Source organism: Phaseolus vulgaris, chromosome 3, assembly GCF_051622355.1.
Source record: "Phaseolus vulgaris cultivar YP4 chromosome 3, ASM5162235v1, whole genome shotgun sequence".
Taxonomy (NCBI): Eukaryota; Viridiplantae; Streptophyta; class Magnoliopsida; order Fabales; family Fabaceae; genus Phaseolus; species Phaseolus vulgaris.
The window spans coordinates 51,914,148-51,930,261 of NC_143500.1; the positions used below are offsets into that span (position 1 = coordinate 51,914,148).

General features: G+C 25.9%; 1 protein-coding gene across 4 annotated transcripts; it reads left to right on the forward strand.

The window, feature by feature from the left end:
- The first annotated feature begins 8,613 nt into the window (after window positions 1-8,613).
- Window positions 8,614-13,412, forward strand: MCA1 (PLAC8 family protein). 4 transcript variants are annotated; one of them, XM_090299796.1, is made up of 9 exons: window positions 8,614-9,081; window positions 9,305-9,412; window positions 9,648-10,076; window positions 10,770-11,179; window positions 11,681-11,781; window positions 12,079-12,150; window positions 12,681-12,787; window positions 12,928-13,021; window positions 13,171-13,412. In XM_090299796.1, exons 3-9 carry the CDS (start codon window positions 9,666-9,668, stop codon window positions 13,221-13,223), a joined length of 1,248 nt encoding a protein of 415 aa, XP_090155922.1. In that variant the 5' UTR covers window positions 8,614-9,081; window positions 9,305-9,412; window positions 9,648-9,665; the 3' UTR covers window positions 13,224-13,412. The 4 variants fall into 4 exon arrangements, with proteins under 4 accessions (XP_090155922.1, XP_068465732.1, XP_068465733.1 ...); XM_068609631.2 differs by having other exon boundaries at window positions 8,614-8,951; window positions 9,260-9,412; XM_068609632.2 differs by having other exon boundaries at window positions 8,722-8,951.
- The last annotated feature ends 2,702 nt before the right edge of the window (window positions 13,413-16,114 follow it).

The window sequence follows — 16,114 nt, forward strand, 5'->3', positions numbered from 1 at the left end:
TAAAATATTTACAAAATTTATATTTTCCCATCAATCAGTAGTATATGGTATCTTCATAGTTATGTTTACTTTTTAAATGATCTTAAAAATATTTTTAGATTTCTCTTTTCAATTTTCTTATAATAATTTATATTTGTTATCATACAAATCAAGTTTGATAAAAATTAGCTGAAAATTTATCTTAACTATAATTGAAAAAAAAAAAAATTATTTGTGACCCTGAGAAGTGTCACATGTTTGAAAAATATAAATGTTATGATGCAAATAATCAATACAACAAGATGATGGTTAATTATTGGTAAAAAAATGGTTAATTGTTGATAAAAAATGAATGGGATAAAAGTGAAGTTATGATATTTATATAAGTTTTATTAACGAGTTTCCTTAAAAGCATGTATTGAGGATTGAGGAATTAAAAGAATGGTGTTTTTAAAATCATATAAAACTCTTTGAAAAGGATAGGAGATTTTTTTTTTAATCTAAAAAATTATTAATTTTAAGTTGCTTATTGGAAGTGCTTCTTAATTTAATTATTGGATATAATAAACAACAATTAATGTTATTTAATAGTAGTGATAGTATTGATGGGTAATAAGATAATTGAAACAACAATAATAAGATAATAATAATATTAATGATATTTTATTAATATTATCATCATAATTATAATAAACAATATTAAGACGAGGGAACATTATTAATGATATTTTATCAATATTACCATCATAATTATAATAAATAATATTAAGATGAGGAAAACATTTATGATGATAATAAAAATGATGGTAACTATGATAAAGATATTGATAGTAATATGATGTTGATAGAAATTATAACATTAATGATAGTAATGTATGATAATTGTTAAGATGAAAATGACATTATAAATTAACAACAAATGATAATGATGTTAATAACCATGCAAAGATGCAAACACTTTTGGTAACAACAATGAAAGTGACCATAATTACTACAATATTTATGCTGTGGTGAGATCGTTATTGAAATTGGTGATATCTACAAGTTAGATAATAATAATATTATAATAAAGGTGAAATGTTTGAGAATAAAAAATATATTAAAATATTTCACTCACACAATAAAATAGATAATATAATAATTAATTCACATCTTATCGATGCACCAAATAATTAAATCACATCTTATCTCGATAATCAAACCAACCTTTATATTACAAATTTATCACTCTATTTGTAATTTATATAAAATATCATATATACATGTTTGATCCCACTCATGCATCATATCACGTGTGTGAGCTTAACCTATGTGTTTGTATAACTATTAATTGATTATGAGTCCTAAAATTATATTTAAAAGTGAATAGAAAAAATTATTTATTATTTTAATTATCAACATGAAATTAGAATAAAATATGAAAAAATTAAATCTAATCCAAGCTGCATTAATAATGTATTTGGATAAGGTAATATATGGAAGTAATTTATTTATTTTATGATTTGAGTAAAACCAGTGGTTAAAAAAATGGGAATTTTTTACAATATTTCAAATAACTAAAATAACAGAATTTGAAGTGAAAAAGGGAGGAATTTGAAATTTAATAAATATTTTTATTTTTAGTCAATGTGAAATGTCCAAAACACACCTCTATAAGGCGAACAAATCTCGGTAACATTAGCATTAGCACTAAATGATTTTGTTACAATATTAAGAAATAAACTTTAAACTTAACTCAACTTTACAAAACTAACTTACAAAATAAGGTTTCCACTCACTTATATACGACGAAATGTATTTATCTCTAGTTCATGTTGAATTTCCAACAAATACTTTCATCCACTCACATCCTTCATCTTGAATAGTACATTCATGAAAGCAAATAGGGGGTCATCTCTGAAGCTTTCTTTTCTCTCTCTTGTTAAAAGTATTTTATTTTTTCTCTGAAATATCATTTTGCCCTCTCTTGCTATGCCCTCTCTCTCAAAGAATTACTAGGATAATTTCTCAAACCTTTCATTTAGGTTTCATTATTTTTTGTTTCATTGAAAAGGGTAAATGCATTATTGGGGGACAAGGTAACAATGAACAAATTTGTAAATAATAATAGATGAGAGATGAAAATAATTAATTTTTTTGACAAAGAAATAGGGAGAAGAAATGTCACCCTAACTACCCCATAGCAAAAAAGCTTTAAAAAAATTATATTTATCTCCAGAAGACAGTTACCATGATTGAAGTGATGTTGAACTAGTTGGTGATAGTGATCCTTCACACATAAATTCTGAATGAATTCTGTTCTTCATTTTCAATGAAGCAATTTATGAAAAATACTAATAAATTTTCAACATAGTTTAATTTTTTTACAATTTTAAATTTAATATTGATCTCACTTTACGTGATAAAGATTTTTGAAAGTCATTAATGTTACTATTATTTGACGTAAAGGAATAATGAAACTCTGGTTGGTCAAGAGTTCCTTTTACAAATCCCTCTCCACACGTAACTTTTCATCCAACCCACCTTAATTAATTTCTCTATCTTCACTCCTAATAAATCTCCTCCTTTCAAAATCTGTTAGGACCACTTTTCTAAATTTATGAGAGAAACTTAAATTTGAATGAAGAAAAAATATTTTACTATTTAAAAAATTATAAAATTAATCTATTATTTATTTTAAATATTTAATTTTTTATATCTTTTTTTTATTTTCTTAGATTTACGATGTTGTGTATATTATTTTCTATCAAAATATGCGGATTAAAAGATGTTATTCTATCAAACAATATAACTCGATTAAATTTCTTTTTGAGTAGTTTTTTTCATATAAGATCTATATTGAATAAATATCTATTTGTTAGTATAGATACGTAGGAATATGTTTGGTTTGTGAACTAAGTTTCTTAGAATCGAGGTAGGATTTTCTTAACTTTTCAGATTTTTTGGGGGAAGAGTACACAAATTTAGGTAAGAGAACTTAATTTGATTTACTATTTTAGAAACTTTTGATTATGATGACTACAAAACCTTAAAGAGCTTAAAGGGTATGATGAACATTTTTGGTCTAATGCTATTGTTAAAGGTGGAATTTGAATTGTTGAATTTATAAGAGGTATATTATTGAAACTATTACGAGAAAATCTTTAAATAAAAAATAATTTTAGAGATAGAAAATAATTAATTGTTATATTGACTAAATTATATATTATTTTAGATAATTAAAAAATTATTAATTTTTAAATTAGTTTCTATTGATAAATAGTTTATAAATTGGTATCTAATTAGTTACCAAATTTTTTCTATTAAATTTAAAATCTAAATAATTAGTAGTTAAAACCTTAGTAGCTAATTAAATATTAATTTAAAAACTAGTTATTAATAATAAAAAATAATTTAAAAAATAATATTTTTTTAATAATTTATTCAATATAACAACTAATTTTTTTTAGTTTTTAAACTTTATTTTGATTTAATAATTTTCTAGTAGTCTATAAACTATATACATGTTATAGGATTGATGATTCCACTGTGTTCATGTAAATGAAATGTATTAGTTTAAATTGAGTTATTTGATATTGATTTGGTATGTGTGGAATATTTAAACATGGTATTTGAATGTTGTTTTGTTTGATGAGTAGTTGAATTACAATAAATATAAACTTGAGCACTATACGTAGAGAAAAAATGATATTGGAAAAGTATTTATTTTATTTAATTGGAACCAATGTCTTTGTTTATGAAGATTATTTACCTAACTCGAACAACTATATGTCCAACAAATTAGAAGTTTTATCGTACAAATTCTGGATGGTAATCAATTACAAGTGGATGATTGACGATAAATAATAATAATAATAATAATAATAATAATAATAATAATAATAATTATTGTGTGATTTATTGAATTAGTCATTATCTCATTAATTTATGTTGGTATCATGTTATAATTATATAACATTTAGTAATAAGTCGTGATACACTATTAAATGAATATATACCATAAATTGTATTGGTCAAATTATAGTTGTAAATTGGTGTCTTTCAATTTACAATTGTTAAAATAACATTTTCAATTATTAGAAGTGGCTATATGTTGATAATCATGTACCGGATTACAATTGAAAAGATAAATAACTTTTTGTTGAAGTAAAGCAGTTTTAAAATTGTATTGGCCAAATCACAGTTGTAAACTAATGTATTTCAATTTACAGTTGTCAAAGTAACATTTTTCAATGATTAAGAGTGTTGATACGTTGACAATCAGGCACCAGATTACAACTGAAAAGATAAATAACTTTTTTGCTGAAGTGAAACAATTTTGAAATTGTATTGGCCAAATCACAGTTATAAACTAGTGTCTTTGATTTGCAGTTGTCAAAGTAACATTTTTCAATGATTAAGAGTGTTGATATTTTGACAACCATGCACCCACTACCAGAAAAATCATTAAATAGTAACTAAAATTGAAGACAAAAAATAATTAGTTACTATATTGACTAAATTATATATTATTATAGAGACTAAACAATTAGTTGTATATAGTGGTTTCTTTATTAATAAAAAATTATAAAATGATTTATAAATTGGTATTTAAATTAGCTAAAAGGTTGTTAAAATAACATTTTTCAATATTGATGAAATGTGTTAAACTCTAATTTTAAACTTAATATTATTTTTGAAAAACAATAAATTATTTGACATTAATGATGATATAAATTGTCTTTAGTAGAATTAATGAATAAAAATATTAATACTATTTCTTACACGTTAAAATTTGAATTGGTTTGTTTAATAATGAGAATAAATGATTTTATAGAACACGTATTAAAGAATACATGTAAAACTTACATTATAATTATTATATTATTTTCACCTCTTTAATATATCTTAAAAATGTAGCTTTATGTTTATGTTTTATTTAAAACTATGTAATCTGGGATGCTAGAACTCGAGAGAAACAATCCTTTATTCCTTTCCACAGTCATTTTAATTTCTTTAAAATCTTTTATTTCGATGAACAATATATTTATTGGTTGTAAATCTTCTAAGTAGAAGTTTTTATAGTTATAAAATGGTACGCATAAACCCTATATTTAAATCATAGAAATATTTAAACTTCAATTATATTTATTTTATTCATTATTAGATGATAAATGTGATTTTATATAATATTTTAGATTTTCAGTTTTAACTAATTTTTTAGTTGCAACTATTTCATCAATTATACTCTATCTTATTTATGAGTTTATAATGTATAACAATTTTTTATTAATAAAATATATTATTATTTTTCCCTTTTCTCTTCTTTTAAATAAAACTAATATTTATATTTTGATATTCTGTGCATATATAAAGAAAAAGAAAATGCATAAAAAAAATAAATTTTAAATAATGAATAAAATATATTTTAAAAAATGGACATTACGCTTTTAATTCACAGTCGATTATGAAGTTTACGTTTGATCATCATTTAAACTAAATTGAAAATATTAAATTTTATTCTTTATTGTCTTCTTTTAAGAAAAATAGCCAAATTTGTTTGTCTTTGTTTTGGTACAATATAAATAAGTAACCAGTTAAGAAATGAAAATCATTTCATGTGTGTGAACAATTTAACTTGTTTGGTTAAACACGCACTTAATTTTTTCTTCTAATCAGCGTCTAATTTTAAAAGTGTATCAAATTAACTACCAATTGATAGAATTTGTTGTATTAAAATTTCAAATAATCATTTTGTAATAATTCGAGTAAAATTTGAAATTAAATAATTATTTTGAAAATTAACATGTATTTGGTTAAATTTTTAAAAAATACTGTTTTTTACAAAATATTATAGATTTTTTAAAATAGTTAATTAATTATTATCTGAACAAAATAATTTGGAGACTTTTTTCTTTTTTTTTTTTACTTTTTTTATGCCATTGTAGATGCCAGGGGAACTAACCATTTTTTTTCTTCCAGCCAATTTAAGAATAATTATTTTCTAATTTTTTTTAGTAAATGTATAGTTTCGTATAAGCCAGGAATAACACTTAATTAAATTATTAATTATTTTATTTTGACCAGAAATTCACCATTTACTTTGTTTTCAATCTTTTCTTAAAAAAATCATCATTAAAAATATTTATGGGTTATAGAAATTGAATCAACAAAAATAATTGCATAATAATATATAAAATGAAGATTTTTATAAAAAAAAATTAAAAAATATCAGTGAGTATATATACAGCATAAACACATCAATATTTCTGTTTCATAAATAGTTTTGAGTTTGAAATTGACCCTATAACCATGGTAAATATTCATGACAATGTTGTTTATAGTCATCTATAATGTTTAAATAATTTTTTTAATAGAAAAAATATAACACCATAACATTTAAACATTTACTATATAATAAACTCATTAGATGAGTTGCACAAAGTTTATTATAATTTAAACATACATTATATATATATATAACTATTTTAGTAAAGTCAAAATAATAATAAAATATTAATTATTTTTTTCAGACTCATACACCTATACCTATAAGTGGTTGTATACATATTACAATTATCATAATACACAATACAAATAACACATTTAAGGATAAGTTATTGAAATACATTTTCAACATAAAAAGTAGATAAAAGAGGACACTTTAATTAACAAATCAAAGGATATTCAACCAGCAAAATATCTATTGACTCCTCTCGAACAACTTGTATTAAGTATGTCTTACCATAAACTAATATTTGATTTAATCTAAAACTTAGATTTACAAGTGAATCAAAAAATAATGGATCAGAATAAATTTATTACAACTCTAGTCACACACCTACACATGTGTCATAGTAGGTAAGAACTCTCTTCTAAACTTTTCATCACTTGATATCTTAGTTTATGTGTCTGACTTACCTCATTGGTGAAACAAGAGAATATATTTTACAACATTGATATGAATACTTAATACACTAAATAACAAAGATTCACGTTATATCGTCTTAAATTTGTGACTCTAATTTCATAAAATTCTCATCTTTCTCAACTTAATATTCATTTAACATTTATAAACAATCCAAATAATTAAAAAGATAAAAAAAATAAAATTAACCTAAGCGAAAAGTAACGTACTCGAGAGATTTAGACAATTAAATTTGTGTGGGGCTGATAAACGGACACTCAAGAGGAAAAACATACATTTTAAGACTATAATAAATTAATATTTTACTTTTTAATTTAAAATATTATTATATTATTATAAGCATATGTTAAGCGCATGTCTTTTACTGTTTGCATTGTTAAAAATAAACTTTTCTCAATTTGTATTGGATACATACGACAATATTTATCTAATGTATCATTTTTCATTTATTTTTAATAAAAATTATAGGAAATATAAAAAAGTATTACATCGATAATAATTAAAAGCATTAAAAGAAAAAATGTGTAATGTGTGTGTGTTTGTTTTGTAATCTGTTAATAATAGTTGTAATGAGGATGTGAAGCGTGATTTGGCATAGGAAAAAGGAAAACCTACACGGTAAGGTGAGACATAAAGGCTCACGCAACAATATATTAATTTTATTTCTTTTTCAACATAATCCGTTATTAATATATTTTTATTCTTGTAGTTTTCTACAAATTTAATTTTAGCTTTTGTACTTTAAAAATTTATTAATTCTTAATAAATTTATCTTTTTTATTAATTTTGTAACACACACAAATCATTCCATTAAATTTAAATATAAAGAAGAACTAATATTTCATATTAGGTAAATTTAGTTTTATAATTTAATTTTGTGTTCAAAATAGTAATGTAAATAATAATGAAAATTGTTACTTTTGATAAATATACACTAAAATATACCAATTTACAACTGTAAAAATTGATTTTTTTTATGTAAAATTCAAAATTAATTTATTTTTTCATATAAAATTTATATTTCAAGTGAAAACATATTTTTCTTTTCAAATATAATTTGGTACATAATGTCAATATATAATTAGAGAGAGAAGTTGGTAGGTTGCATCTTAAGTTTTTTACAAGAAGAATGATATATGACAAACTTGCTCTACTATACAACCCTTAATTGATGATATAAAAATGGTATTTTTGTCATTTCATATAAAAAATTGAAATTTTAAGTAAAGAAAGAAGATTGTATACTGGAGCAAGGTTGTCAATGTATCATTTTTTTTTGTACAAAAAAAATGATATATGGTCAACTTGCTCCACTACAACTCTTAATTGATGATATAAAAAATGGTATTTTTGTCATTTCATAAAAAAATTTGAAATTTTAAGTAAAGAAAGAAGATTGTATAACAAGATTGTCAATGTATAATTTTTCTTTATACAATAATACTTTCAAACCAATTCTATCTAATTTACATTTAAAATTAACAATGTATAATATACAATTATATTATAATTCTTAATATTATTATTTGAATATTTTTATACTATTTAATTACAAATTTAATTTTTATTAATTATGTTTATTTATAAATTCATCACATTAACAGTTATTTATGATTCTTGGAGTTGTGAAAAGAACGGTTGTTTACTAGTTGGCGTCTGAAAGAAACTTTATTCATAAGTTTTGAAGGTCTCATAAAACAGAGAAAGTGGCCATGCTAGCGACTCTCACTCACGTACTTTGGTTCTACGTCGGTGTCAACAACCACCTCCTACGCCACTCCCAACACCGTCTTTGGATTACTTTCTAAGTTTTCTTTTCTGCCATGAATAACATCAAACAACCCCACTTACGTAACTGCTTTTCCATAGCACCACACACCCAACCGTAACCGTAAACGATAACGCAAAGAAAACAGAGAGACAGAAAGGTTTCTCAGGGGACGTTTCTGTTTTTTTTTTCCTTAGCGCAGAACCCAACAAAAGCTCTTCACGCAAACCAATGTTTGCCATTACTTGAAATCCATGTTCCTTCTTTTCCTCTGTTTTTTTCACGTTGTTCTGTAGCGTGAGTCTTTTGCTTTTTTTTTTCTTCTTCTTTCTTTTAGTTAATGTTTTTTGCTCTGTTTGTTTAAAGCTAAAGTGTCCGTTATGTTACGTTACGCATTGTGAGCATGAAGCTTTGAATATTCTAACAGGTTTCTTAACTGACAACCGAGATACTCTTTTTTTTTTCAAGCAAAAAAAGCGAGATTCAGTTTGGTGAATTGGGAGAAAATATCAGTTTAGTTCAATATTTTGAACTGGGTTTAGAGTTGAATCAGAGATTAGATTCATTGTCTCATTGACACTCTCCAAATTTGTTTGGTTACTCAGCTTTCCTTTTTCGGCTGCTTGAATTGCATTTGCCATGCGTTGCAGCGCCGAGATCTTTAAGGGCAATGCTGTTTCCGAGAAGTGAGAACACCATGCAGATGCAGAGCAAGATTGCAAAGACTTGAGATGTGAATGTAATTTGCATGATCAAAGGTAAAGAAATGACCTCTGGCATCTGAAGTTTGCAATGGTTTTCTTGGATAACCTTGGTACTACTTATTCTAGGTTTTACTAGATTTTTCCTGGTGTCTACAATGTTTTTCCCTTTTTGTAGAAAAACATTTACATTTTCTTGTTCCAATCTGCTGATGAAATCAAGGATTACGAGTGTTTTTTCTTGTTTTATGTTTGGAACTGTGTTGTGAGCTGATGTAGATGGACATTATAGGTTGTGTTGGGAGAGAGGATGGCATCTTCATGGGAATATTTTGGGGAGATTGCAAATGTGGCTCAGCTAACGGGCATAGACGCTGTAAGGTTGATTGGCATGATTGTGAAAGCTGCAAGTACAGCAAGGATGCACAAGAAGAACTGCAGGCAATTTGCTCAGCATCTGAAGTTGATTGGAAACTTGCTGGATCAGCTCAAGATCTCTGAGCTAAAGAAGTACCCTGAAACCCGGGAGCCTCTGGAGCAGCTAGAAGATGCCCTTAGACGGTCTTACATTTTGGTCAATAGTTGTCAAGATCGTAGCTATCTTTATTTGCTGGCCATGGGCTGGAACATTGTCTATCAATTCAGGAAGGCTCAAACTGAAATTGACAGATACTTGCACCTTGTTCCTCTCATTTCGCTAGTCGACAATAATCGAGTCAGGGTATCTGCTATTTGCCTTGTTGCCTTGTTCCATCCTTGTGCTTAACTGTCTTACTCAGTACTCAATACTCCATTGCAATTATCCTTTCAACATCTTAGTTGGTATTTTCAATCATGCTAAGGTTTATATTATCCTTTCAACATCTTAGTTGGTATTTTCAATCATGCTAAGGTTTATATTATCCTTTCAACATCTTAGTTGGTATTTTCAATCATGCTAAGGTTTATATAAGAAGTGAATTTTAAACGTAACTCAACCTCATAAACCGACTTATAAGTTGAGGTTTCTATTCATTTTATATATTATGAAATGCTCTAATTTCTAGTCGATGTAGATAGATAAACATCTTTGCCGTCTGGTTTGCCATTAATCTAATATTATTAGGGGAGATTTAAGTATGTCATTCTCTTGCGTTAGTTATCTCATCTAAAAGCATCTATATATAAAAGTCAGTGTCCGAAGTTCTAACTCATAATTCTATAAGAATTAGTGAAATCACATCTCCTTTCCTCATATTTGTGAGTATGTATGATAGTGTTGCACACAAGTTGCAGCATTTTGCTTTTGGATTAGAATTTGCAAATTTCTGAAACTTCCCAAAGACTGATATGCCTTTTATAGTAAATTTCATTATAAGTTCATAAATTTGGTCTGATAACTGTTAACCATCTCTTGCTTATTTGGAATATTCAGGACAGGCTTGAAGTTATTGAAAAGGATGAATGTGAGTATACATTAGACGATGAGGAGCAAGAGGTGCAGACTGTCATTTTGAAACCTGAGCCTGACAAAGGTGATGCTATGGTGCTGAAGAAAACTCTTTCCTGTTCTTATCCCAACTTTTCTTTCAACGAAGCTCTTAAAAAGGAAAATGAAAAGCTTCAAGTAGAGCTACAACATTCACAAGCAAATATGGATATATATCAGTATGAATTCATCCAACATTTATTAGACGTCACAGAAGTTGCAGCTCATTATCATTCCGAAAAAAATAACAAGACAGTAGAGTACAGTGGCAGCAGTTATTCTGATGCCAATGGTGGCAAACCTCATTCTTCTGATGAAAACATCCACAAAAAGAATGATACTCTTTCCTCATCAAGGTAATGTTATCACACTTGTCCAGATTTCATGTGTTATGGGTAAGCTCTTAGTAACTACTTGACCCAAACATTATAGTATAGTTAAATAAATTTTAAGCATTACACATCTGACCTCTAGAAAGACTCCATGTTTTCCCTTAACTGCTTCTCTGACCACCTTACACAAGCTAAGTATCTTGTAGTCCTGCATTCTCCAATCTTCTGTTGTTATGCTGTCAATCACAATAAAAAAATTATTAAATAGCTACTAAGCTTTTAGTTACTACTTTAGATTTTAAAATTGTTCAGAAACTAATTTATATACCAATAGTTTTTTAGTTTATAAATAAATATCTAATTTTTTCAAGTAACTAATTTGTTATATCTAAATTTTGTTTTTATTTAATGATTTTTTATTAGTGAATAATGACATTTTTAGAAAAAAATATTGTTGTTACCTTTTCTTATCACTAACTTGTATATGAATTGATCTGAACTCTTCATTTGTGTGGGTTCACTCAGATCATCAGTTTCAGAAAAGGATCTGCTATCAAGAGGAGGTTCATATAATCGGGAAGATTGGCATACTGATTTACTTGCTTGCTGTTCTGAACCTTGTCTTTGTATGTGCTTTCATTCTGTTAATTTCATTCTCTCTTTAGTCTAGTTAGAATAGTTTCTTCCTTCACCCCGGGGTTACTATAAGAGTATACTGTTTGTTCATTACACACCATATTCTACCAAAAACTTTAACATAATAGATTGGTGGATCTTTTTAACTTAGATATTGTTTAACTTGCTTATTTTTACACAATGTGAGTTAACTCACTTAAAGCAAACATGGGAGGAAATCTCGACATAACTATCCAATCCTTCTGTACTTCTCTTCTTAAGTAATAAGTGCATAATTTGATTTGCAGGTATAAAGACATGCTTCTGTCCTTGTGGAACACTGTCAAATATTGCTAGTGTTGCAACTAACAGGCCAATATGTAAGTGAGCTATAGTTCATTGTTTTGTGTTTTTTGCTGACAAAGCTATAATTTAATTAGATCAAACTGCTAATAAGGTCAAGACATTATGAGACATAGACTTTTGAGCTCCGAAAAATGTCCTTTTTGGTTGCCATGATCCTTCCCAAACCCTTACTGATAATAAAAATATTTTTTCATCAAATTAACTGAAGCAAGCCTTGTTTACACTTCCATATAGTTAAGACTGTGTTGGGGTATATATCTTGGATTTTATCAATAATGAAGTCTCACCTAATTATTCAGATAATATCTGCAGATATTGCCTAATTGATTTTTGTCATATTAGTTTAGTTTTATTTTATGTTAAATGAGAAAAACTTATAGTTTCTACTCTTTTTTTTGGGGGGTGGGGTAAGTTGAAACTAAGGTTTCTTTGAGGTTTTTTTTTTTTTTTTTTTTTTTGCATTATTCTTATTATTATCCATTTGGCTCATTTTTCACACTACAAAATTGAGGTCTTCTATAATTTCAATTTGGTGGGTTTTCAGCTTCTGCAGAAGCATGTAACGAATTGATGGCATATTCATTAATTTTATCTTGCTGCTGCTACACTTGCTGCATAAGGAGTAAGCTTAGGAAGATGTTGAACATTAGGGTAATGCTTCCTTCCTTTTGGTGCTCACTTTTTTGTATCTTGCCTTTATAAGTAGTACTCAGATAAAGAAAATTAGGCATAGTTTTTTTGTTGTGTGATGAAACATAAATTCAAGTTCTGAGGGATAACAACTATGGCAGGGGGGCTATATTGATGATTTTCTTTCTCATTTAATGTGTTGCTGCTGTGCCCTTGTGCAAGAATGGAGAGAAGTTGAGATCCGTGGGGCTTCTGGTATGACTTCATGCAGCTTTTTTCAACATTTAAGGAGTTGAAATTGTCTTTCCTTTACTCTCAAAAACCCAATGAATTGGGTCCATTTCTATTTTACTGTGACACTTTATAGCAGTAGTAAAATGTGTTCTTGCTAAACCATTTTGCAGGTTCTGAGAAGACTAACACAAAGCCTCCACCCTCACAATACATGGAATCTTAAGTAACAGCATGAGATTAACATTTGACATTGACATTTTTGTTGTTCATGGTTGAACACAATATACATTTTAGAAGCAATTTGGCTGTTAGAAATGTCCCAAGAAGCCAGGGTTTATGTACATAGCATCAACAATGTAAGTAGTTTTCTGTTTTATGTACCCAAAAGAAAAAAAAATTATCCTTAATTTTAGCTGATGGTGCATCATAATTTTTTCACTATTTAAATAGCCTTAATTGTTAATTTTATCACTTAATTATTATTATTTCATGAATTTATTATATTTTTTTTTTGTATATTTTATTATTAAATTTGTAAATTTTTACATATTTTACTGATTCATTAAATTTATGAGAGTAATCACATGTTAAGAAAAAAGTTTAAAAAAAACAATTTTATTATAATTTCAAAACAGTGTTCATTTTAGTTTGTTTTATTTCCTTTCATATTTTTTTTTCTGCATGACATATCATCTTTCTATTAGAAATTGAATTCAGGGTATGTAAAAATTTGAAAGTTTAATGGTAAAGTATATAAAAAAAACTTGAAGTTAAATCACGAAATATGATAATTAAGTGATAAAAATTATAGTGAAGTTTTTGGATATTTTTTTCAAATGGGTACTCACAAATAGAAAAGATAAATATTTTTTTAATAAGGTCTGGTAGAAATATTTGTACACATTGGAATTAAATGCTTAAAAAATCCTTTAAACCAGTGGACTTGATAATAAAATTAGTTAATGTATTTATCTTCCATGCTTAATGAAGTGCAAGATTAAAACCATTTATTGTGAACTGTGAAATTTGTTAGGGTATTTTAAAATAATTAAGATGCTATCATGTTTTTTTACACATTTTAAATACTTATTTTGTTTTTAATTATATTTTAAAACCACAAAAGAAAAAATATAAATGATTCATCTACTAAAAAAAAATGATTACGCACTTCAACTACTTTACACTACATATGCGTTAATTATTTTTTTTCTTTTTTATATTATATTATATATATATATATATTTATATCAAAATATAAAAAAATACAAATAATATATTTAAATAAATTTACGAATTGATATTTTAAAAACACGTGGACCATGTATCTCGTAGTACAGTAAAAATTCTTTTATCAAAATATTTTTCTACAATTTTTTTTATCCAAGTGTTTGGATTGAGATAGAAATTTGTGGAAATTGAAGAGAGTAAATTAAAGAGACGTTTGAGATTGTTTGGATTAAAGATAATATAATGAATTTTGTTAGAATGATTTATTAAAATTTGCCTGTAATAATTAATAGCGAATTTATAAATTATTTTAAATGTATAAAATTTAAGTTTACAAATTTATTATTGTTATTAAAAAATATTTTAATAATAATCAACTTATTAATATTATTTTTATTTTAATTTTATATTTATCTTAATATAATTATATTAAGTTAATTAATTTTTAAAAATATTGTAGTAAATTTAGCTTTGTTTTCTTTGTCTTTTATTCATCATCCATTAACTAATATAGAAGATAAAATTAGTCTGACAATTTAAATATTTATCTTATATTCATCAGATAAAAACTTGTTAAAAAATGAACATATTAAATATATATAAATTTTATTTTCTAAGTATGCATAATAATTATAAAAAGTGATTGTTTTATTTTAAGTTATTTCTGAAAAAACAACTCTACATACAATATCCCATGCAACCTTTTAATTATCATTTGGAAAATTTATTTTCTCTTAAATCAAGCACTTTTCTAATCTTAAAATAAACAAATATTTTTTATGTCTTTTAAATAAATTTTTTTATATATTTTAATCAAGTAACATACACTTATTTGGGATATTGTAATTATTGTTATTCACTGAATTTTCACATATAGTAAAAATTAAAAAATTAAATACAGAATCTCAGTTATATGTTTTTTAAAAAAATATAAAAAATTAATTTGCAACATAAATAATATTTAAATAAAATAAAACAGTAAACTGCACAAAATATTTTTATCAAAATCAATCAGTCAAAAGATTTCTCAGAGTCTCTGTATGGTGTCGTGTGTAGCATTCTCTTTGTGGTGCACTGTAACATTGATTAATTATTTTTAGTGGTGCAGACCAATATCATTCATGCAATTTCACAGTGGACAACCCAATATCATTTCATGCAGCTTCACAGTGGTGCAGAGCAATAACATTTCATGCATTATTGTAAAGGTATTAACATAAAACATTTTTATCCTAAAAAAAATCAATTCTAATCTAAAAACAGTGAATGCATTACTTCTTATGTCTTCTTCGTCCTTAACAAAACAAAAAAACTTCATTATCACTATCACCACAACATATTTCTTACAAGACCCTTATTTATCAGAATACGAACCCTCAAAATAATGAATGAAATGACATTACTACTTGTGGTTGAAAGCTTTTGAAGCAAAAAGAAATTAAACCATTTTCTAGAGTTCCTGGGGTGCACTGTAGCATTGATTCCTTCTTTACAATGGTACAAACCAATATCATTTCACGCACTGTTGTAAATATATTAACATTAAACACTCCTATCCTACTAAAAATAAATTATAATACAAAAACAGTGAATGCATTACCTCTTATGTTTTATTTGTTCGTTATCAACACAACAAAAAACTTTAGTATCATTATCACTCACGACACAACTCATATTTCTTAGAATATAAACCCTCAAATGAATTAATAAAATCACACTACTACTCACGGCTGGAAGCTTTTGAAGAAAAAAAAAATAGTAACAAGATTCCTCAGAGTCTTTGTGTGGTGCAGTGTGTAGCATAATCTTTGTGGTGCACTGTAACATTGATTCCTTCTTCACAGTGGTGCAAACTAATATCATTTCATGTAGTTTCACAGTAGTGCA